This window comes from Lactuca sativa, chromosome 6 (assembly GCF_002870075.4).
Source record: "Lactuca sativa cultivar Salinas chromosome 6, Lsat_Salinas_v11, whole genome shotgun sequence".
NCBI lineage: Eukaryota > Viridiplantae > Streptophyta > Magnoliopsida > Asterales > Asteraceae > Lactuca > Lactuca sativa.
In genome coordinates, this window is record NC_056628.2 from 171,462,497 (window position 1) to 171,485,634 (window position 23,138).

At 30.1% G+C, this 23,138-nt stretch overlaps 1 protein-coding gene and 2 long non-coding RNA genes across 8 annotated transcripts; 2 read left to right on the forward strand and 1 right to left on the reverse strand.

Moving 5' to 3' along the window:
• Positions 1 to 488: 488 nt before the first annotated feature.
• On the forward strand, positions 489 to 3,755 carry LOC111901915 (nuclear speckle RNA-binding protein A). Of its 5 annotated transcripts, none has more exons than XM_023897770.3 (7): positions 489 to 706; positions 808 to 939; positions 1,581 to 1,726; positions 1,910 to 2,237; positions 2,987 to 3,048; positions 3,222 to 3,306; positions 3,440 to 3,755. In XM_023897770.3, exons 2-7 carry the CDS (start codon positions 825 to 827, stop codon positions 3,544 to 3,546), a joined length of 843 nt encoding a protein of 280 aa, XP_023753538.1. In that variant the 5' UTR covers positions 489 to 706; positions 808 to 824; the 3' UTR covers positions 3,547 to 3,755. The 5 variants fall into 5 exon arrangements, with proteins under 5 accessions (XP_023753538.1, XP_023753537.1, XP_023753541.1 ...); XM_023897769.3 differs by having other exon boundaries at positions 490 to 706; positions 820 to 939; XM_023897773.3 differs by having other exon boundaries at positions 490 to 706; positions 823 to 939.
• Positions 3,756 to 9,569: 5,814 nt separating this feature from the next.
• LOC111901956 (uncharacterized) lies at positions 9,570 to 11,244 on the reverse strand. 2 transcript variants are annotated; one of them, XR_006184002.2, is made up of 3 exons: positions 11,192 to 11,244; positions 10,447 to 11,103; positions 9,570 to 9,971 (listed from the first exon to the last, which is right to left on the reverse strand). It is a non-coding gene; the product is annotated as an uncharacterized LOC111901956 (long non-coding RNA). The 2 variants fall into 2 exon arrangements; XR_002853644.3 differs by having other exon boundaries at positions 9,572 to 9,971; positions 10,447 to 10,516.
• A 9,112-nt stretch (positions 11,245 to 20,356) lies between these two features.
• Positions 20,357 to 22,753, forward strand: LOC122194644 (uncharacterized). The gene is made up of 4 exons (XR_006184003.2): positions 20,357 to 20,748; positions 21,471 to 21,554; positions 21,689 to 21,785; positions 22,526 to 22,753. It is a non-coding gene; the product is annotated as an uncharacterized LOC122194644 (long non-coding RNA).
• Positions 22,754 to 23,138: the final 385 nt, after the last annotated feature.

Below are 23,138 nucleotides of genomic sequence, written 5' to 3' on the forward strand. Positions count from 1 at the left end.
TAATTTCTACAAAACTTTTTATATAGCAATATGATTTCGTAGTCAAACCAATTCATTTCATAGTCAAAAAAAAAAAAAAAAAAAAAAAAAAAAAAAAAATTATACAAAAAATACCACGATTTCGCAGATAGAGTGAGAGTATTTCGCAGATGGACCTATTCCATCTGCGAAATTACCCCTATATATACAGCAAAAATATTAAAAAAAAAAATTAAAACCACCTGCGAAAGTACAAGCACGTAAAGCACAACTGTGCTTTAGGTGCTTGTACTTTCGCAGATGAGAAGCTCATTTTGCAGATGGGGCATCTCCATCTGCGAAATCGTTGGCTATTTTTGTAATTTCGATTTTTTTTGCTATTTTTGTAATGTCATTAGTGTAAATGACTATTTTTGTAAATTTCTCAAAAAAAAAAATAATCAATTAATGATATTGATTGATTATCCCATAATTTTTTTGTAACGAAAAGAACCTACCACCAACACGTTTGGAGTCACCACAATTATGCAACCCTAGGGGCCAATAGCGTAACAAATCCACGTCTACGGAGTGGACGTGCGTCGTTGCCACTTGACTTCTCTTGAGTCGCTTCAAACTGCATCCGCAATCCAAATTCCTAACGAGAGAAGCCTTCAGTTTTGATTCTGTTTGCCCTTTAACGACAGGGCACAACACGCAAACCCTAGGGTTCTATACCCTGTGCCAGGTACTTAACTCGGATTCTCGCTAATTACCCTTCAATTATCGCATTTCTTCACGGATTTTCAGTTTCGTCTTTCGTTTGATTCGATACTTTACTTGCACAAGCTGAATTTACAGCAGAAATGGCAGATGGCTATTGGAGTAGACAACGAGAGCAGCAGCAGCAACAACAACAGCACGAACAACAGCAACTATATTCTTCAGCCTCACTGCTTAAACGACCTCGTTCTGATTATGGTAGATACCAATTGATCTCTATTAGCTTTTTTGTTTGATTATTGGTAGTACTTTGTTATATAGGTATGCAAGATTGATGCTTTGAATCACACATGTAAAATCGCATAGCTAATTAACTTTGATGTAATCATGGTGCAATACACATGTCAATTTCCTGGAATCTGGATCCGTTCCAGTAGTCTAGGGGTGACTTCGAATATCCTGAATCAATTGTCTAAAAGTACTTGAATCCACCCAAGATCTTTGTGATCCATATCCCACTACTTTCAATCTCAATGCTTCTTCTATGTAACAACATTCAACCAGGCCTGATCTTGATTTTCTAGAATTTAACATTCTAAATTTTTAGTTGACAAAATATCAGTTCTTTAACATTTGAGCATAAAGAAGGGTTTATGTCAAGATTTAGCAACAAACGATTCCGTATGTGCTCATTTAATGATTTAGGTATTTAGCAACCAATTATATTGTATATGTGCTCATTTAGTCATTATTCTCATTTTAATGTCTAGAAGGTAACCAATTATAATCAATTAATGGTTGTTTAAAATATACCATTATAACCTGTTATAGCAAGTGGCATATAACTGTAATAATACTTAATAAGTGGCTAATTTATAACCTGTTATGGATAAATGCAGACCTCCCACCTGCTGGATTACCATTCTCTTATGAAATGCCTAATAATTATTTGCCACAAAATGATGATCTTGGAGGGGCCCACAGTCATGCTATAAAGGACACAAAGACAATTGGATCTGCATATGATCACTACCTCCAAACTGCAGTAATCCCTTTTTTTTTTTTTTTTTTTTCTTTTTAAGTCCACCTTGTATGAAGTGTTGTCTGGATAAATAATCTTAAAAAATCTCATTTTCTTGACTTTTTTATTAAGTCAAAAAGAAAGAGCACATGAATGTTGTGTTATTTGATTAGTTTGCTTACATGTTCTTGTTTATGACTAATTTAGAAGCTTTCATCGGGGGAAGGTAGTGGCTATGGTGTTGTGTCAGGGGTAGGAAGGGAAATTGGTGGTGGAATGCATTCTTTTCCTTTATCGGATCCGATTTCAATGACCCGTGTTGGGCCCATGGGCCTTGATCATGGACCTAATGGTCGAGCCCTTCAAATGGATCATCATAATCATAATCATCATCATCATCATCATCATCATTCACCTGTTGATATGAATATGATGGGTAGAGGTGTACGTGAAACTTTGCCTCTTCCTGCTGATGCATCAAGTACCCTTTACATTGAGGGACTCCCACCAAATTGCACAAAGAGAGAAGTGGCTCGTATCCTTTGTTATGTAGGACAGGGGCAAAATGGTCATTTTTTTACTTGTGTTGGACTAGGACTGAGACTGATGGTAATGGGACAAAAGTTGAAAGTTTTTGTCACGTTCAAAAAGTTTTAACGAGGAGAGAGGTGGCTTGTATCCTTTTGAGTCCCACGGGACAGGGACAAAATGGTCATTTTACGTGCATTGGACTAGGACTTAGACTGATGCTGATAGCAAAAAATTGAAATTTTTTGTCCCATTGAAAAAGGTGGGACAGAGACGGACGGGTTACTGAACCCTTGACCTCTCATATGTGCAAAAGACGTGACTGCCCTCCTAATCTTCATCATCATAAATATCCTTTGGGACCCGTTTGCTATGCAGGACTTGGGCAAAATGGTCATTATACATGCATTGGACTAGGACTGAACTGATGGTGGGACATAGACTCTCTCTTGACTTCTTGATCTCTCGCCTGTGCAAAAAGACGTGAATGCCCTCCTCCTTCATCATTTGAAATATCCTTTTTGCCTGTTTGTTATGCGGGAGAGGGGCAATATGGTCATTTTACATGCATTGGACTAAGACTGAGGCTGATATTAATGTGACAAAAATTGCAAGTTTTTGTCCCATTCAAAAAGGCGGGACAAAGACTTGCTCTTGATCTCTCAACCTCTCCTGTATGCAAAAGACGTAAATGCCCCTCGTGTCTTTTGTACAATATTAAATGAAATACTCACATTCTTTTACTTTGGTACCAAGATATATTTCGTCCTTTTGTTGGGTATAAAGAAGTGCGACTTGTAAGCAAGGAATCAAAACATGTAAGCCAAAATTCACAACACCAAATTTGATTTTATTTGTTTTCTTCTTTGCTACTTATATTTTTATATTGGTTAAATGCAAGAAATAGCATCATACTTCCATTAATATGTTTATATAAATATCCTACTTTTATTTAATACAAATTAAATTTGTATTATTTTTCTCTTTGTAGCAGCGAAATGGAGATCCTGTTATCATTAGCTTTGTGGATTTTAGTACTCCCGCTTGTGCAGCAACTGCAATGAGTGCTTTACAAGGTAATGATTTTTAAGGCTAAATGCAAGAGATAGCAATTTACTTCATTTTATTTGTGTATTATAGAATCTTACTTTCATTTCTTTCTATTACATCATTTTATTTATTTATTTATTTGATTATTTTGGTGAATAGGTTATAAGATGGATGAACATGATCCTGATTCTGCATATCTGAGGCTGCAGTTCTCCAAGTATCCGGGTCCACGGTCGGGACCCACGCGCCGGGGTGGTAGGCGATGAGCTGGCATGCAGAGGAAGATTTTTTTTTTTTTTTTTTTTTTTTTTTAATTATTATTATTTTTAATTTAGTCTTGTAATGGTCTGGTGTTTTATTATTTTGTATTGTTAAAGTCTTTCTAATGATTATTCATTCGCCCTCCATACAACAACTAAATATAGTAACTAGAAAATACAACACTTTAGATTATTTAAAGAAATTTTGGGTTTTAGATTGTTGATTCTTTGAAATTCGTTTGGAGTCTGTATTTGTATTTTTTAAATTTAATGAAATCAATTAAGATAATTAGTCAATGTAGTACAAGTTGACGTGATACAAGGTTAATTATTAGAAGCCAATAACCATTTTTACTTAGTTTTTTTTATGCAAATGACAACGGGATTTGAAAATTTATAAATTTTGAACTATTTTTTTTTTTACAAAACGTGAATTTAAATAACATTTTTTTTTTCAGGAGGTTCGAAAATTCATATAATATGCAAAAATTCTCAAATCCTATGCATGATATTCAAAATTCTTCTTTGTGTTTTTGGGTTAAGTTCTGAACGTGTTTATGGTTAATTCGTAAGTTTCAAATTAGCTATTCGTGTTAAATATATACATTAAAATTATATAATAGAGATGATGGAAAGGGACAAAAACCAATCTTTGTTAAAAAATGAAGATTTTGTAATAAAGATGATGGAGAAAAAGATGTGATCGAAAAAAAAAAGTAATTTGAAAATAAAAAAAATAGTTTAAACCTCTAAAGTCTTAGGTTATGTCTGGTGTATTAACTAAAAAGCTAACTATTAGTTTATAAGCTAGTTGATAAAAAAATAAGGTTTAATAAAAAAACTAGGTGATATGCTAGCTAAAATATATAAAATGACATAAAATCTAATTTAAAAAAATAATGTTTATAATTAATTAAGAGTATATTTAGAAAAAAAAAAAAAAAAAAAAAAAACACTAGTTTAAGTAGTTTTTTAAAAAGTTAGCTTATAAGAACATGAAAATTTAAAAAAAAACTCGAAAAATAAGTTAGTTTTAGAGTGCCAAACATAACCTTAATAGTGTTGCTTTGCAAAATTTTCTAAAAGAATATGTTATTGACCATTAAAATTTTGATTTTTTTTTATATAACTAGTATTTTGCCAGAAAAATAGTTTTCCGGTTGCTTTTTACAATTCATTACCAAAAAAAACTCACTAAGCCAAAACAAATATTTCAAAAAAAAAAAAATTCAAAGTAGATTGGTTTTTATGGAATTTGACAATTGAAATGAAAATGATAAAATTGATAGAATTATGTGTGAGTACAAGTATATAACCGTGGATCTTTATTTAGTGTATGTTAATGAAAAAGGTTTAGTATATGGTCATCATAATTCTTTCTTTACAATTAAAATTAAAGATATAAAAATCAAAATACCTTGTTTTCAAATGTATCAATAAGAAAATATCACCTCCCTTCTTAGAACTTATTTATTGATTTTCACTTATTCTTTATTATTTAGACAAGTGTGCATGTGCAAAAGAAAAAAAAAATCAAGACTTTTCTAACGAACAACTAATGCTTCTATATTCTATTTTTTCTAGAAAGCAAAATATTTAATAATAAACTCGCCATCTTACTATTCATTAATTTTGTTTTGGTAGTGTGTATAATACAAATCGGGTACATAATTAATGTAATTTTAAATGTTGATTATATATTTCTATCTTTTATGTTAGAGAAATCAAATATCCTACTATCTATTTCTTTCTATATATATATATATATATATATATATATATATATATATATATATATATATATATATATATATATATATATATATATATATATATATATATATATATATATATATATATATCTTACTATCAATATGAAATATGATGACAAATATTATATTTTGATAAAAATTAATTATATTTTTAGATACTTCTCATCATTTTAAATTGATAACAAGATAATTAGAAAGAAAAATAGAAAAATATTTAATTTCTCTTCATGTTAAATTCATATTTAAATTATTAACTTCACTAGATTTTAAGAAACAACCTCCTCCCTTAATGATCTTTCTTCCTTCCCATTTGTGTTTTGTTGTCGATAGGTCTCAAAATGTTTAGATGTGATCTCTGTTTGTAGTTTTAGAAGTATTGTTTTTAGTTTGATAATATATATATATATATATATATATATATATATATATATATATATATATATATATGTGTGTGTGTGTGTGTGTGTGTGTGTGTGTGTTCAAATGTGTATTGACTTCTATTGTGTGAATGTGTGGACAGTGCTATTCTGTGAGAATATCAAAGAAAATATATTGTTTGATAATGTGAATACGTTCTTTCTTACATAACTATTGTCATTATCATCAATCTCACTAATTAGATCATCTATAAAGTTATTATAGATTTTTTTTTTATTATTATTCGACAAAATTGCAAAAATAGTCTCTGTGGTATGCAAATTCTTAGGGTTTTAGTTTAAACCACGAGTTTTTTGGTTGATCAAAAATAAAAAAGGGGAGGTGCCTTCGTTTTCATCAGATTGAGAAAAGAATAGACGAAGCAGCAAGAGAGGTTGTCTGGTGATGGATCAAAAATCGCGAGGAGGGAGAAGGGTGTCCGACTGAAAAAGCAAAAGAGAAAAGGGCCAAGGCGGATTAGCGACTTAAGAGAGGGTGTTTGGCATTAAAGTCGATTGGTAAGGTGGAGGGTGAGATTGAAACTGATCTCCAACGATCCGGCCTTCAATTGGGGTGTAGAGATTGAGAAGGATAGTAACAATCACATGGGGATTGATCTTTCTTTTCTGATCCAACAATTATGCGAGGAAGGAGGTGTTCGGGGTTGTGTTTTCTAGACAATCACACCTATTTTCTATTGTCGAGCTGATTTCATATCCACCTTTAGTAATAATCAATTTAAACTTCTGATTCTGGTTTATATATGTGGTTAATAATCGGTTTAGGCTTCTGATGTCTAGTTGTGGTTAGATAGCTTTTGATTTCATCTGTTCTTTTTCTTTATTGGTTAGTCATGGTTTCTTGCATGATGTTGATGTGGGAATATGAGTTTTGCAGAGGTTACAGGAGATTTGTGATGGAGTTGGTGTCGTCTCCTCCGGCTCCAAAGAATGCTCCAGTGAGTAGAGAATGAAGGTGGGTTTCAAGTTCAAGACATTGTGGTGGATTTGGGATAGGAGGATTGTCGTGGATTTGTGTATTTGTCAAGGTTGTAAAAATCGCTTGACGGTAGCTCGACGGTCGACTGGTGTTAAGAGATTAATCGGTCTTGGCGGGGATTAATCAATGATTAATCGGAGACCATAGATTATTAATAAAAAAAATTAAATTTAATTAAATATTAATATATCTTAAGAAAAACAAGTACTTCAAAATTAGAAAATAAGAAAAATTGTAATTTGGAAATTTGGAAATTGGAAACTATGAACATTTTGGTATAATATCTGAAATTTTGAAAATTTGAAAATTTTTGAGTAAAAAAAGAAAGTTGGTTTTTTGAATTTTTTAAAAAATTTTGACCTTTTTTTTGACTTTTTTCGACTTTTTCTGACTTTTGTTGACCGATTAATCCCGCCAAACCTGATTAATCATAAATTTCCGATTAATGCCCTAATCCTCGACGGTTGGAGAACGTCAAACGGTTAATCCACGATTAATCGCCGATTAATCCCGATTTCTGCAACCATGGTATTTGTGTTAACACAGTAAACACACTCAAATGAGAGAGAGAGAGAGAGAGAGAGAGAGAGAAATAAATAAATAAATTTTTTTAAAAAAAAAAGAGGGATATATTTTTTTAGTGCAAAAATGGTCATTTAGAAGTAAAAAGACAAATATACCCTCATGTGAGAGACACATGAGGGAGTTAACAACAACAAGTTAACGGAAGTTAAGTCCGGGGACCAATTCCACATACAAACCATTATAAAAAGACCATAAATCCAAAAAACTTGGGGCTTAGACTAAAACCTCAAAATTTTGTTTACCATAGGGACCATTTTTGCAATTTTGTCTTATTATTCTCATCCTGTCAGAATGTTTATTGAGTCATATTTTATAAAAATGAAAATGAGTGAAAAACGATGTGTGAGAACATAAATAAATAAGAATTAATGAGAATGCTTGAAAATGACAATAGTTGTATGAGGTTGAATGTAATCACATTAGTAAACAACCTATTATCTTAGTAATTCTTATAGAATAACACTGTCCACACGTCCACACAATAATTGTCCATCTACATTATAACCTATATATATATATATATATATATATATATATATATATATATATATATATATATATATATATATACACACACACACACACACACACTAGCCATTTACCCGCGCCATGCGACGGGTGTGTATAGTTTTTTCATAAATCCGTATTGAAAGGGAAATTTATAGAAAAGTCTCAAACTTTTAGGAAAAGTTTCAATAAAGTCCAATTTTTTTTTGAACGGAACAATCTCATTATTTTTAGAAAAGCATATAATTTGTTATTTGTTGTACAAATATAAAAAAAGAACTTTTTCGTTAATTTGGACAAAATGATAAATAATCGGGACTTTTCTGTTAAAAAAAACTTTTAGGACTTTATTGAAACTTTTCCCAAAAATTTGGGACTTTTCTGTAGATTTCCTTTAAAGGTGATTAGTTCTTTTGCACAAATACTTTACAACATCCAAAAAATTATGAATAAGCGTCTTGCTTACAAATACGAATCAGTAAGAATAAACAATGAAGAGTTAGGAATGTTTAAAAATATGAACGAACAAATGATTGGTTGTACATTATTAATCATGCAACACTTCTTTATACACCACATTTGATGTGTATACCTCACTGCATTTGAATTGTTCGTCAGGTTTCACTAATACTTTTGTAGTGACACACAATCGTTTCCTTTTGATTAAGAGTTTTTTTGGGCGTTTATTTCTTTTTGGCGATTAATTTCCGTTCGGAAACATGTCATATTATAAAGAACATGTAATGGTTTGAGAAATATTATTACTATAAAACGACACACACATTGTTATATAAGTGGAGGAGGATAATTTTGTTTTGTAAACATGTTATATTCCAAATTGATAATGTACAATACAAATTTGATCACAAATGACAGAAGGTTTTATGGTTGCAAAGTTTTGATTAACATGTTATATTCCAGTAGGTTTTTCGGCTTAAAAATACAAGTATTTTGTTAGATTTAAAATATAATAAGTGGGTTATCCCTTATATAATTCCTTTTAATTAATAATGGTATGTTTATTTCTAATTGATTTTAGCAAAACAATAATGGTTTATTTCAAATTAATATATGATTTTATGATATTATCATAAAATCTTGTCATATTATAAAGAACATGTTATATTCCAAATTGATAATGTACAATACAAATTTGATCACAAATGACAGAAGGTTTTATGGTTGCAAAGTTTTGATTAACATGTTATATTCCGGTAGGTTTTTCGGCTTAAAAATACAAGTATTTTGTTAGATTTAAAATATAATAAGTGGGTTATCCCTTATATAATTCCTTTTAATTAATAATGGTATGTTTATTTCTAATTGATTTTAGCAAAACAATAATGGTTTATTTCAAATTAATATATGATTTTATGATATTATCATAGAATAATAGTTTGTTAATTTATAATAATCTTATATTATGAAAAATATATAATTATATTTTTCTTGCAATATAAATCACTAATTCTAGTTTTTTTATTTGACAATTTTATTAAGTCAATGCATTAGTTTGAAAATTGATGCTAAAACAACACCTTTATGAAAGAACTAGTTAAGGTAGGTCCATTTGCCTTTATTATCAACTCAAAATCCTCAAGGAGTCGCTTTAGTTCAGATTTTGTTGCACATTTATGGTCACATATACACAGTCAAAGACACATAGTCACATACATTCACACACATCCATTTAGCAATAAATAATGTATTTGCATTAGAAAGACTTACCATTTTATCAACTTCACATACCTTTCTTTTAATGTGCTCTTTATAAATAATAAGACAACCGATAAATAAACCAACTTATCCACCCCGAAATAAGAACTACTCCTTGATCAACATCAACTACCCACACCAAAAATAATCTGACAAGGTACTGAAATCAAATTCAAAAGATACTAATACTATATAATATTTTCAGGTCTGTAATGTAGTGGATTCCAAAAGACAATGTAGAAATCAAATTAATCTACCCACCCAAGAAAAAAATCATAGTAAACAAAGTACAATATGGTAATAAGAAAAAAAAGTATAATGCTATAATAACGAAAAATAAGGAAGTACATTGTTGTTTCTTAAAGGCGAACAAAAAACTTCACTGTATTTTACCCATCCACATCTTTTTGAAGAACCTCATAGCCATCCTGATCACTGAAAACCAACATTAAAGTAAGATAAATGTCTTATAAATATAAAATATGATAGATACTATGCATAAATGAACAAAATCAAGAAAAAAAAGTTATTGATGCAAGTTCATACCAAATATTGATTTTACATATAATGATTTAAATGATTATGTATATAAAGCTTTGGAAGCAAACTGGGTTTTCTACATGTCCAAGTTAAAAACATTGATTTTTATCAGTTAGAACAAAAAGTATTCACTAAAAAACTTTTGTTCAAAAGCGCTACATGAGAAATATTTTTAAAAGATTTGCTTCTTCAAGATCTGTATCTGGACCTAATTGCACAATTCATTAATCTAAGCAACAACATCAGGCATCTTCCATAACTAAGTAGCAACAAAACCATTCACCCAAGGTACAAGTGCAGTAGCAACAAAACAAACTTCATAACCGTTGAAAAAATAAATTAAAAAAATAAGGATGATAGAATAATAGACCTGATGCTCTTAATAGAAAACTAATCATTCATTTTTCTTGACATTTGTAGGGTTGGGGAAGAAGCAACACCTGCAAATAACCCATATCATCTCCAAATTATAAGATCTGCCACTATGAACTTTTGATTAAGGCCTTTTTTTTTAAAAAATCGCATTCAATTGTTCTTGAAGTCCATTAAATTGAGTGTATTTAGGGACCAACCTCTCATACCTGCCTAACCATCGATTATGTTTATGTTGCATAATTGAACTCTAATTATTTGATTGATTGACGGGAATAAAAACGAATACATAGAGGCGAAGCGTAAATCCAAATCTTAAATGGAAATAGAAAATCACCATCAATTGATGAAGATTTAAACAGGGGGTTCAAGCCTTTACCTGAATCGATGAAGCAAGAGAGAGAAAAGAAGCAATTGAACAAAATCAGATGAAAGAATAAGAGAGGGAGAGATACGATAAGACTAAGGTATAGGTGTAATATAGGTGAAGGTGGATGTTCGGTGGTGGTTACTAATATGTCGAAGACGGTCTGTGACGGCGGTGGTGAAGGTCATTGTGGGCGGTGAACCTGATGGCGATGGTCGATGGAAAGGGGAGCTGTTATGATTGTCGGTGGTCGTTGGAGTGCTAGTGGCGTGGTTTGCAATGATTCACCTAGTGAAGAAAAGGGTGGTGGTATAGCAATGAAATACCTTACAACAAAGCAATAAAGAAAATAAAATTTCCAATGGAAGAAGACTACCTTGAAACAGGAGGCAATCGAAGGAGCGGACGAATTTCTAGTGTCTATACAATGGCGAATAGGAGATGCTATATAGAGTTTATATAGTAGAGCGATTCAATTTGCTGAATATGAGGAAATACTAAGTCAACATTGACCAAATTAGTTTCATAATTTTTTGTAATATTATTAATGCATAAATTAGTTGTCAATATTGTAATACTGTTTGTACAACTTAAAATTCAGCATTTGACCAAAGATGCTTTATAAGGTAATATATATATATATATATATATATATATATATATATATATATATTCCTCTTAACGATAAATTCTATGATTGTTTCGAAATTGGCTAATGATTTATTTATGCGATTAAGCTATTTTTTCCTATTTTACACAACAAAGTGAAGATGTTACTAGTTTTTGGGTTGTGGTTACTCATGTTTAAATCCTAACATCATTCAATTCTTGTGGTGTTGGAGGTTCTCTCATAGTCGGCATTAGTTTGTGTACCAATAAACTAGCTTGAAAATACTTGTTAGAGAAATTTCTTTTTAAAAAAAAAAAAAAAAGAAAGAACAAATGGATATACCGTTGAATATTACGAAACTACTTTGTTGAATATTTTTTATGACAAAATGTAATCTTGCTCAATAAAAAACATTAGTCTTTTCTAAAAAATAAAGAATGACTATAAAACTATAAAAGTCATGATGTTGATCTCGCTTTTTCCAAAATTAAACGTATATAAAATATATTTAATGAAAGCTTATTTTAGAAGTTAATACAATTTGAAATAACCGACAAAAAGATTATTAACATTAAAACATATATGATATAACTTTATTTTTCTTCTAACTATCTCTATAGATGGGCTTGGCCAATATACGTCGTCGGTGGAGTATCGTACCATCTTCAGATATCTACTTATGATTTCAATATTCCCGGCCGATGGGATATGTCCGGTGTGCCACAAGGCATGTTTGGACTCTTTCGGCGAGCATGCAGTTCATTGCAAAGAACTCCAGGGGTTCAAATACAGACACAATATGGTTAAGGATGTTTTGGTCGACATATGTAAGCGTGCCGGGGTTTCCGTCAAGAAAGAGGCTCCTGTGAATTTCCTGACAGACCCGACAGAAGGAAGGACAACCCTTAGACCGGCTGACATTTTGATTTTTGGATGGGTTGGAGGGAAACACGCATATGTGGACCTTACAGGGGTATCCCCTCTCATAAGTTTGAGGGTCGGGGGTTTCACGGCGGGACAAACTGCATTAAAAGCTGCTACATGCAAAGTCACCAAACATAAGAAACCGTACATGGAAAATCAACACGCGTTCATACCATTTGCATTTGATACGTTTGGTTTCTATGCGCCGGATGTGGTGGAGCTTCTTAGTAGACTACAACGGATCATGCATAGCCATGTTATATCCCCTAGATCTATTGATGTGGTCTTCAAAACAATTGGTTTACCATACAAAAGGGCTTAGCGGCGCAACTTGTTGCCCGTTTGCCTTCTCATTCATTGTATGATGATAACTAAAACCTATGTGATTATAGTTTTAAATGAAGATATTTATGCCATATATATATATATATATATATATATATATATATAGAGAGAGAGAGAGAGAGAGAGAGAGTTAGGTTCAAATGTTTCTGCTATCTATTGTGTGCAGATAAGATTGATTTTGGATCAATCATTTTAGTTATTTTAAGAAAGTAATTAATACATATTAAATATTGAAGATTTAATTAATACTCATTATATCTTCAACATGTAATATTCATTAATTACTTTCTTAAAATAACTAAAATGATTGGTCTACAATCAATCCTACATGCATATAATGGATAGTTAGAATACAATAACCTAACCCTATATATATATATATATATATATATATATATATATATATATATATATATATATATAGAGAGAGAGAGAGAGAGAGAGAGAGTGATGATCATTTGAGAACTCATAGATTCATGAGAACTCGAGAACCAAACAAGAGCCGTTAAATCAAAGAAATAGATGGTTAAAATGTTTTGTGGTATTTTTGTAAATATTTGAAAAGATTAAACGTGGGGGTATGTTACATAAATTAATCGAAGGGCATTTTTGTACTAAAATCGGATCATCACCCCCAAATCAATCGATGCCTTCTTTCTCTTCCAAATCCCTCGCTCATCTCAACATCCCTCTCATTCTCGATCGTTCTCCAATCCAGAACCAACATCCAAAATCCCTAGTCTCCTCCGTCAATTGTCTCCCGTATTCATTGAATCGAGGAAGATGAATGTCAAAGATCTGTCTCCCCCCTCCCTCTCTCTCCAAAACCAACATCGCACCTCCATATTATCAAATATCTCTTCTTTTTCTCCCTCTATAATGCCTTCTAATCACGACTAAATTTCGGCAGTGTCGGGGAACAAGATGATGCTTCCGAGACAGTCATGTGTTCAGAGATCTATAATTTAAGGACAACAATGGTCCAATCTGTTGCATGTATTCCTAGTCCTAGTTTTTATAGTTGAGATCAGTTTTCATCAACTCGATTTGATTAAGAATTCGGATATCCCGAATTCTTCAACGGAATCATTCTACTGGTTTACGGAATCACGTCGTCATAAAAAATGGTCAAATATGTTGCTTGCGTGGTTCTTTGATTTACAAGGGAGGAGTCGATGGTTGAAGCTCGTGAAGCTGGAATGTGGTTTGAGACCGTTGAAAGCTATCCGCTTTTGCGTAAGTTGTTGAAATATGTATACATTTGTTTTATGCTTTTGCTTCGTTTTTTGTGCCTCATTGTTAGTAGTAATTATAGGTTTTAGGTGATTTTTACACCGATATATTATAATCATTCATGGAGATGTTCAATGGTTTTTTATAAGTATCATTTGCTGAAGATTCTCATTGTTTATGATATTGATCGTTTTGTTACACCGGTAAACAGGGGAAATAGTGTCGCACCTAATCTGAGTTGAATTTATTGAAATTTTTTGCAGTTAAATGTATTCGCTCTCTGATGTTTGACTTTTGAGGTTACTCATAGAGTATTTAGGTCCAAAATTGATTAATTTAGAGGAAAATATCGGTGGTTACATGTAACTTTATGATATTCCTACTCTCGGAAACTAGTTTTAGGTTAAATTTGGTAGATCATTCAGGTTAATTTCAAATGTGAAAGTGTAAGGTTTGACCTAAAAAATATATATTCATTCTTCTGCAATGACATTTGAAAAGTAATTTAAGAGGGATACAACTTCTGGTTTTGTAATCTGATCTTGGAAATTTGTGTAGTGTTTGCTAGTTTGGTGTAGACTAAACCGTTGTCTCATGCATTGGTCAAGCTGAAGAATTAGCTAGTAATGCATTTTTCTATTAGTATTTTTCTATTTCTTTGATTGTTCTATAACCCTAAACCCTAAGGTAGTGTTTGGAATGAGCATTCCTTGAGCTGAAGGATTGGAATGCTTGGCTATATATATAAATTACAGTTTTCATAGTCTCCAATAACATCGATGTTTATAAAAAAAATTAGAACTTTAATTTTTTATTCACCAAGAATAACTAAAAATATACTTTTATTATATTTATTTTCTAAGACAAGAAATATGTATTTTAAACAACGTGAAATATGTGTATATGCAATTATGTATATCCACTTAATCACTTTCAATTGCTTAAACCTCTCCTTTTTATAGGTGCTGATTAAAGGCATATCAAATCAGCTCATGTTGCTGTTTTCCTCATCAACTTGTTGTTTTCCCTCATCAACTTGCCAATGATCTCACTTTTTCAAGGTTTGAATATATAAATTAGAACAAACAATTAGTGATTTAAAAAATTAAAAAAACAATAACCTTGGTTAAATAAATTTTGATTTTTTATATAGGTATTGGAATTATTTGAGGAAACTAACATTCATGTTGGAGTTATACAATTTAAAATTTTTAAAGCTATTTATCAGTTTGTAACAAGCACTGAATGTTTAATTAGCAAATAAATCAATAAAACTACTTGATGCTTATAGCCAATTGCAACAAGGAAGATGGCGAGTAAGCAAAAAAAAAAAGACGTCGAGAGGTTAAGAAGATGATCATGTTAAGAGTTCATCGCAGCAGCTAAAGGCATAAGTTCAATTTAGTTCATGAGATTTAGAAGGTAAGGGAAATATGGTTCATTTAGGTTTTTTTTATTTAATTATTTAAAAACAGAAAAAATGATTATAACATGTCTAAAGAAAATAGTAAAGGAACATCTCTAGCCATTTTTGACAAGACTTACATGTATCAAAATGGTTTCAATTTTTTCATTCGGTGAATAAGAGGATATTTTGCTAGTCTTTTGTTGCTTTACATGAGTGAAGAAGATGCATTTTGGCTGGTGGTGACATTATTCAAAGGAGCTGCCCATGCTCCTATGGAAGGATTATATTTCGTAACTTCATGTCTACATGTTCTTAATTTAGTACATATATGTAATCAATATACATGGTAATATGAAGATGGCTTCTTATTTTGGATTGGGTGAACAAAAAAAAGTATAAAGATCTTATATATATATATATATATATATATATATATATATATATATATATATATATATATAATGTTTAAATTCAAATATGAATTAATTGAAGAATAAACTGTTAATGAATGAAAGTGGTTTATTTGAATAAACAGAAGTCTTGATGACGCTTAAATGAATATTCACATGTGAATAATACCAATTTTCATTCATTAACCGCTTATTCTTCAATCATATTTGTATATCCATATGTGAATATGTCATGTAATATTCATATGTGAATTTTACATGATATATAATTCACATGTGAATGCATATTACATGTTCTACTCACATATGAATATACCTTGTAATAATCATGTTTCCGACTTTTAAAAAGGTAAGGGTATAACACCAAACCACCACATGTTTAACATTTATCATAATATTTTGGAATTTGCTATTTCTGACATAATATTTATATGATTTATTTTACCTTTTTAATATTTTTTGCGGAATTTAAAAAGATTCATGAAAAAAGGTTTTATCTAAGTTTTTTTTGGTTATCTCTCTATAAATAAACATTTGGACTTAACTTTTTTGAAAATCTAATGATGGCAGGTGGTTACATTGCACACTTAATGGATATTTTGCTATTAAAGAAAGATACTTAAGATGTCCCTTCCAACTATTTCCCGTATACCATATATATATATATATATATATATATATATATATATATATATATATATATATATATATATATATATATATATATATATATATATAACGCACAATTTTTTTTGTTATCTTTGCTTGTTCTACTCTAGGAGTTTGGAAACAACTTGGGATAAATAGTTATCAATTTGGTTACGTAAAGCACAGGTGAGTCATATATGAATTACATGTGATTCACATGTAAATTGTTAACTTGAATTGTTTTTGTTCACAACATAACAACTTTTGAGCCTTTAAATTATATGTGATTGACATGTAAATCACAAGTGAATCACATATGAATTGCACGTGATTCATATGTAAATCACAAGTGAATCATATATGAATTACACATGATTCACAAGTGGCTCACATATGAATTACACTTGATTCACATGTAAATCATAAGTGAATCACGTATGAATTACACATGATTCACATGTAAATAACAAGTGAATCACGTATGAATTTCATGCGATTCACATGTAAATCACAAGTGAATCAAATATAAATTACACGTGATTTACATGTAAATCACAAAGTGAATTACATGCGATTCACATGTAAATCACAAGTAGATCACATATGAATTACATGTAAATGACAAGTGAATCACATATGAATTACATGTGATTCACATTTAAATCACAAGTGAATTTCACGTGATTCACATGTAAATCATAAGTGAATTACATATGAATTACACGTGATTCACATGTAAATTTCAAGTGAATTACATATGAATTACGTCTATATGCACACATACATTTTGAGTTAGTGTTCTTCGATATTTTTTAAAAAAATTTCTTGTGATTTCACATTTGAATTTTAAAAGATACAATCAAATGTGAAAATCAAATTTTATAATCACATTGTTAATGATTTACATATGAATTACATGTAAATCACATATGAATTGCATGTGATTCACATGTAATTCACATATGAATTACATGTGATTCACAGGTAAATCACATATGTATTTTTGTTAGTGTTTTTCCATCAATTACTTTTTTTATAATTTTCTTGTAGAATTGGAAGAAATTGTGGTGAATATTCAAGAGGTGGAAAATTATAAATTGAAGAAAATATGGACATATTGACATGAAGACATGAAAACTCTATCAAATTTTGTAGTATTTTTTTTTTGTTTTTTTATATTTTATATTGTATCGAATAAAATACTTATTGTATTGTGTTTAAAGATTAGTAAATAAAATGAGTTTTCTTATTATTTCCATACAAATATTATAATATATGAAATATGCATATATGCATTTGTAAAAATATGCATAAATGTACCAAAAATGTTGATTTTTTGGTTAAAAAATTATAATATTTTTTAAATATTCAAGTTTTTTTTAATTTTATTGATTTTTAAATTCTTTAAAAAAAAATTCCAGTTTTATTTTTAAAATATTCTTTTCAATTTTTTTTTTCAAATTTCATGTTTTCTATAAAAAATTAAAAAATCTACACTTTTTATAAAAAAAAAAATCTGAAAAACACTATTTAAAAAAAAATCCGAAAATATGATTTATAATGCAATTTTTTAGACATTTCTATTAATATTTACAATAACACAAAAAATTAAACATTAAATGAGATTGATAAGATTACGATCATGTCCATAATGAATTAGTTTTGATTTAACGCTCTACTTTTAGTTCTCGGGTTCTTGGGAAACTATGAGTTCTCAACCGATCTTACCCCTATATATATATATATATATATATATATATATATATATATATATATATATATATAATTAGTTGTATGACCCGTATCTTATACCGGTTAGATAATACAAAAAGAATTAAGTATAAATGTTTAAACAAAAATTTATTTAAAATTGAAATTTTAGATTTGAAATGTAAATTTTAAAATTTGAATTTAAAAAGAAACATATTAAATATTGTATGAGTGATATTGTAATTATTAGTTGTTTTCAATTAATGCAATTATTAATTGATGTGTTAATTAAGAAAATATAAAAAAATGAGAAAATAACAAATGGAAAAACATTTATTTAAAAATACCAAAAAATGACATGTGTCCAAGTTAATAAGAAAGTGACATGTGACAAAATTATTTTCATTTATTAGGAATGATTTATATTTTATATAACTATATAATACAAACCTTTTAATATTTATTAACTCTTTGTCTTTTTTTATTTCTTAAAGTTTTGTGTCTGTACATCTAAATCATTTCATTTTAATTATATTTAGTTTTTAATTGATTTTTATCTTTAAATTAGTTAATTCATTTTCTTAATTATTTGTTCGATAATATATCTCATATTATAACATATTTGATTATTTAAATGTTAATGTCTAATAATATTTTTTTAATGTAAATATATACTAGCATGACGAATCAGGCACGGGTGACTCCTAACACTGACTAATCTATCAAAAATAGGCATCACAACATCTACCCTATGCAAAATCTATAGTGAAGCTCCAGAGACCGAGAACCATCTCTTTATTGAATGTGGGATAGCAAAAGAACTATGACAAAGAATATCCTACTGGTGGCGACTGATGGACCCAAATATCCAATCGATTGGGGATCTTCTAAATTGTAAAAAATTGCTGAAGGGCCACAAGAGGCTGTCAAACATACACGAAGGGATTATGCTAGTATTTTTATGGGTGGTTTGGACTTTCCGGAATTTGAAGGCACACTCCTCAGGTGTTAAACCTCTCTCAGTGCTGGTCTATGAGGTACAATCTAAGTCTACGTTCTGGTTCAATGCAAGGAAAAGAAATGGTGAACCCCCTAGATTGGCTGACTGGTGTTGCGATCCTGTTCTCGAATGTTACACTAGATTGTAGTCAATTTCCCGTATGTATTGTTTTGTTTTGTTTCTTTTTCTTGTCTGTTTCTTTCCTTTCAAAGTTTGTATATTCTAGCCTCTGGCTAGTTTCTGTTTTAATGTCAACTTGCCGTTCGAAAAAAAAATTAAATTATTTAATAAATAAAAAGTCGTTCTTGAAAATTAGAATTTAGTTTAATCTTAGTTATAGGAAGATTGTAATGGTTTTTCAAGGGTTGAATTGGTACATATCCATTCTCACATGAATGTCCATTTATGAGTAATAATTAATAAATTTATGGACTTTTGAGAATTTCTTTGGACCTTGGAGCATAACCCTATACGGCAATAGTAGTATGGTATAGTTGGTATTTTTGGACTTTTACTAATAGGGACCCACCAACATTTGTCAACTTTTGCATATATCCGTGGGGAAAAAGGGAACGTGTACGGGTTTTCAGAAGATTGGGTTCCACTTACATGTGTTTTTTCTTTGGAGTGTATTTTAATTTTGTTTCTTTAGAATTATAAATATTTTACGTTTAACTCAATTAAACATATATTTCTTTTTAAATTTGTTGATTTGACTGCTGTATTTTTTCTTATAGATATAAAAAGATTATGCACAAGTCAAGGTAATACTTTTATAATGCCTCTAATACAGTAATACTTTTATATGCTAAAATAAAACATTATAATTTATATTCTAGAGAAAGTTTCCTAAAAGATTTATTCTAAACGTGTGATGGCTTCAACTTTAGTTATCCGAATGTTTGAAAATAATGGTTTTGTCATAAAAGTTTCTTTTTTAAGTCATTGTGATGAAAACGACATATTTGTTTGTTCAAAAGATTTTCTGGCTAATTTTTACAGCTAATATGATGCATGCAAACATACAAACACTTCATTTTCAAACAAGTTGTACCAACTCTAAAGCCAAATTTTACAGCTAAAACTACATATTTGTTTGGTCAAACTCTCTTCCACACTCCCAGCACCACGTACATAAGATCTTATTGACTATATATATATATATATATATATATATATATATATATATATATATATATATATATATATATATATATATATATATATATATTATATAAAAAAAACCTTTTTTTTTTCTCCAGGCTCCATTTTCAAATTCATACGGTTCTTAGGACGACACATCACACCTTCTGAAACGACGCCATTGACATCAAACTGGATTCCCACCGCATCTTGTTCCTTATGGCTGCGAATCACCACATACACGACGTTTTCTTCTATAGGCATACCTATACCGTCACACCTGTTCCTGTTTCCTCCCCCAGTATATAACCACCGCTCCTTATCATATGTTTTATTCTTACACGTCTCTTGCAAACCCTAACCCTCCATCCGGTGTATTACTTTTCTAAAAGCCTCCGTTCATCTTCATCTTATTTTTGAAATTAGGGTTTCCTTTATCTTCCATCTTTTGGTGCTGGCTGTGTACGACGACAATGTGCAAGGTGGTGGTGTTCGTTCTATGGTATTATATATCCCTCAAAATCATTTTTTTTTTGCAATTTAATAAAAGGGTTATGAGATCTCAAAATTGGCCCCATCTAATGACAAATGCAAAGGAAAGCCTACAAAAGCTCTAACCGAAGCAAATAGGGAGTTAGGGGCAAATTAATTTCACATTTTTGCTAAAAGTTTAAATGGGTGTAATGGGATTTACATATACGGGAATAGTAATGACCTTTTCCCTTTCTGATCCGGTGATATTGATCATTTATATTGTAAGTTACTTATGCCCCTATCAATGTTCTTCACATTTGTGATTCTCATCAATGCCGATTTGAGTATGGTAATCAATTTAATCTACCCTTCAGTGCATATCTTATGGTAATCACACTTCGATCTCCATTATGTAACAAATAAAGTAAAAGTACAATCTTCTGCGAATTAGTATCAGGATATTAGTGATGTAGGGTTAATTAGGCCTTTCATGAACATTTTTTTTTTCTTTGATTTAAGGTTTTAATGTTGGGGATGTGTCGATCTTTTAGTCTTAATTGAGAAATGTTGATGTATGTGTGTGGCTATGGATTTGGCTGTTTATTTGCAAAAAATCATATTACAATTGTGAGATTGCCAATTTTTATGCAAGAGCTATGGCTTAAGATGTGGTATGATGTACATCCTGATTCTTGATAAAAAAATGTCAAAACAAAGATTTACTGAATATGACTTCTAAGTTTTTAACAGCTAAGCATGGACTTTGAGGGATAGAGATGGGTATTAGGATTATAGCAAAGCTCGTTGAGTGTGGCCCGACCATTATGAATACAGGTAAATATTGTTATAGGAATCATGGGAAACATATTGCTCATTATTATTCTAATGCCTCAACACCAACAAATTATGAGGGATTTCTACCACCTACATTACAAAGAGTTTCTTTGCATGTTTGATGGGATTTATAGGGACACACAACTAAATTATATGTTGCAAATGTTGCCACATGTTTGGATGTTTTTTGAGGGTCATCAAAAAGTTGACGTGGATAAACTCAACACATCTGTAAGAATCTTATTTTGGAATACTTTTTATTCTTTTTTATGAAAAAATTTTTTTTTGAAAATTTTTTCTCCACTTTTAAGTAGAACTTGTTACTCTTCTTTATTTCATAGCATCACAACAACCACCACTTGAGATGATTTTAATTATTATTTTACTTTTCTTTTTATATCTTCACACATTTTATTTATTCATTTTTATGTTTATGGATATCCTTCTTAAGTTGACACTAAAAATGAAGTAGTCAATGTTAAATGTTTAAATAGTATCATGTTATCAGTTTAAATATAAAAATGTTTGCGATACAACCATTGTGTATTTACAGAGAAAAAACAAATGGAAGGAGACATAGGTGTATGCTAGATTTTCAACCGATTCCTCTATATCTCGCATGAGCTCTATTTGTTTCCTCGGAAACAAATAAAAATATAAGAAGGGACAAAGATGGGAATTAGATATAATTGTTTGTAAAGAAGATCCATAGGTCTTTGACAAAATTAGTGGTATCCATGGTACAGGGCAACTGTCCAAAACATGGCATGACAATACAAATAAAACGCAGGAAGTAGATGACTCGCCCATTTCAAATTCAAACTACGGTTTTATTTTTGTTTATGTTTCAAAGGACACCAAATAGAAATCATGCCAAATGAAATGTCAAAAGTTTAAGCCCAAATAATTAGATGGAACCTGTAAAAAAGATCTTGCCCAACCTAAAAGCTCAAAAGATTTTTTTTTGACAGGTGTCAAAATATGGAGAAGTTGGATTGGTAACCTTCAAGGATGCAAATTATCAAAATCTAGCAGTGATGAAATCTCATAATATTTAAATTATGACATACATAACGTGATGTTGAAAAAAATAATAGGGTTAATATAAATGTTAGTTAGACTTTTTGGTAATTATGATTGTAGAAAATCCACAAACATGTAACAATTTATCTATTAAGGTTGGATACTATTACCCCATCTATGCAAACTTTTTAGTGATGAGAGGTGATAGATATATTTGTGCATTTAAATTAAATTATGTTTTAGCTATACAATTAAATATATATGGAAAGAAATAATCCAAGTTCTGTTACATCATACAAATGTACTATTGCCCTTACCTTAAATAATACAGATTTGGGAAAAGTTTGCGGATTGACTATATCCATTGAAAATATAGCAATGCCTCCATATGAAAGTCTAGCTCTTTCACTGCATATGTGTAGAAAGAAGTGTCTTTTTTTTTATTTATTTTTTCAATCTGCCAAAAAATACATTTTCTTATCTAACAATCCTTCGTCACAACTTGAGATCACAGTTTCGTAGTATTAATTGGTATTTGGATTTCCAATAATATCAATATAG

Excerpts from the sequence above, each read along its gene's own strand:
- LOC111901915 (XM_023897770.3), top strand. The coding sequence starts at position 825 with ATGGCAGATGGCTATTGGAGTAGACAACGAGAGCAGCAGCAGCAACAA. Across the intron at positions 2,238-2,986 it reads CACAAAGAGAGAAGTGGCTC|ATATATTTCGTCCTTTTGTT; the intron begins GTATCCTTTGTT and ends TTTGGTACCAAG. Across the intron at positions 3,307-3,439 it reads TGCAATGAGTGCTTTACAAG|GTTATAAGATGGATGAACAT; the intron begins GTAATGATTTTT and ends TTTGGTGAATAG.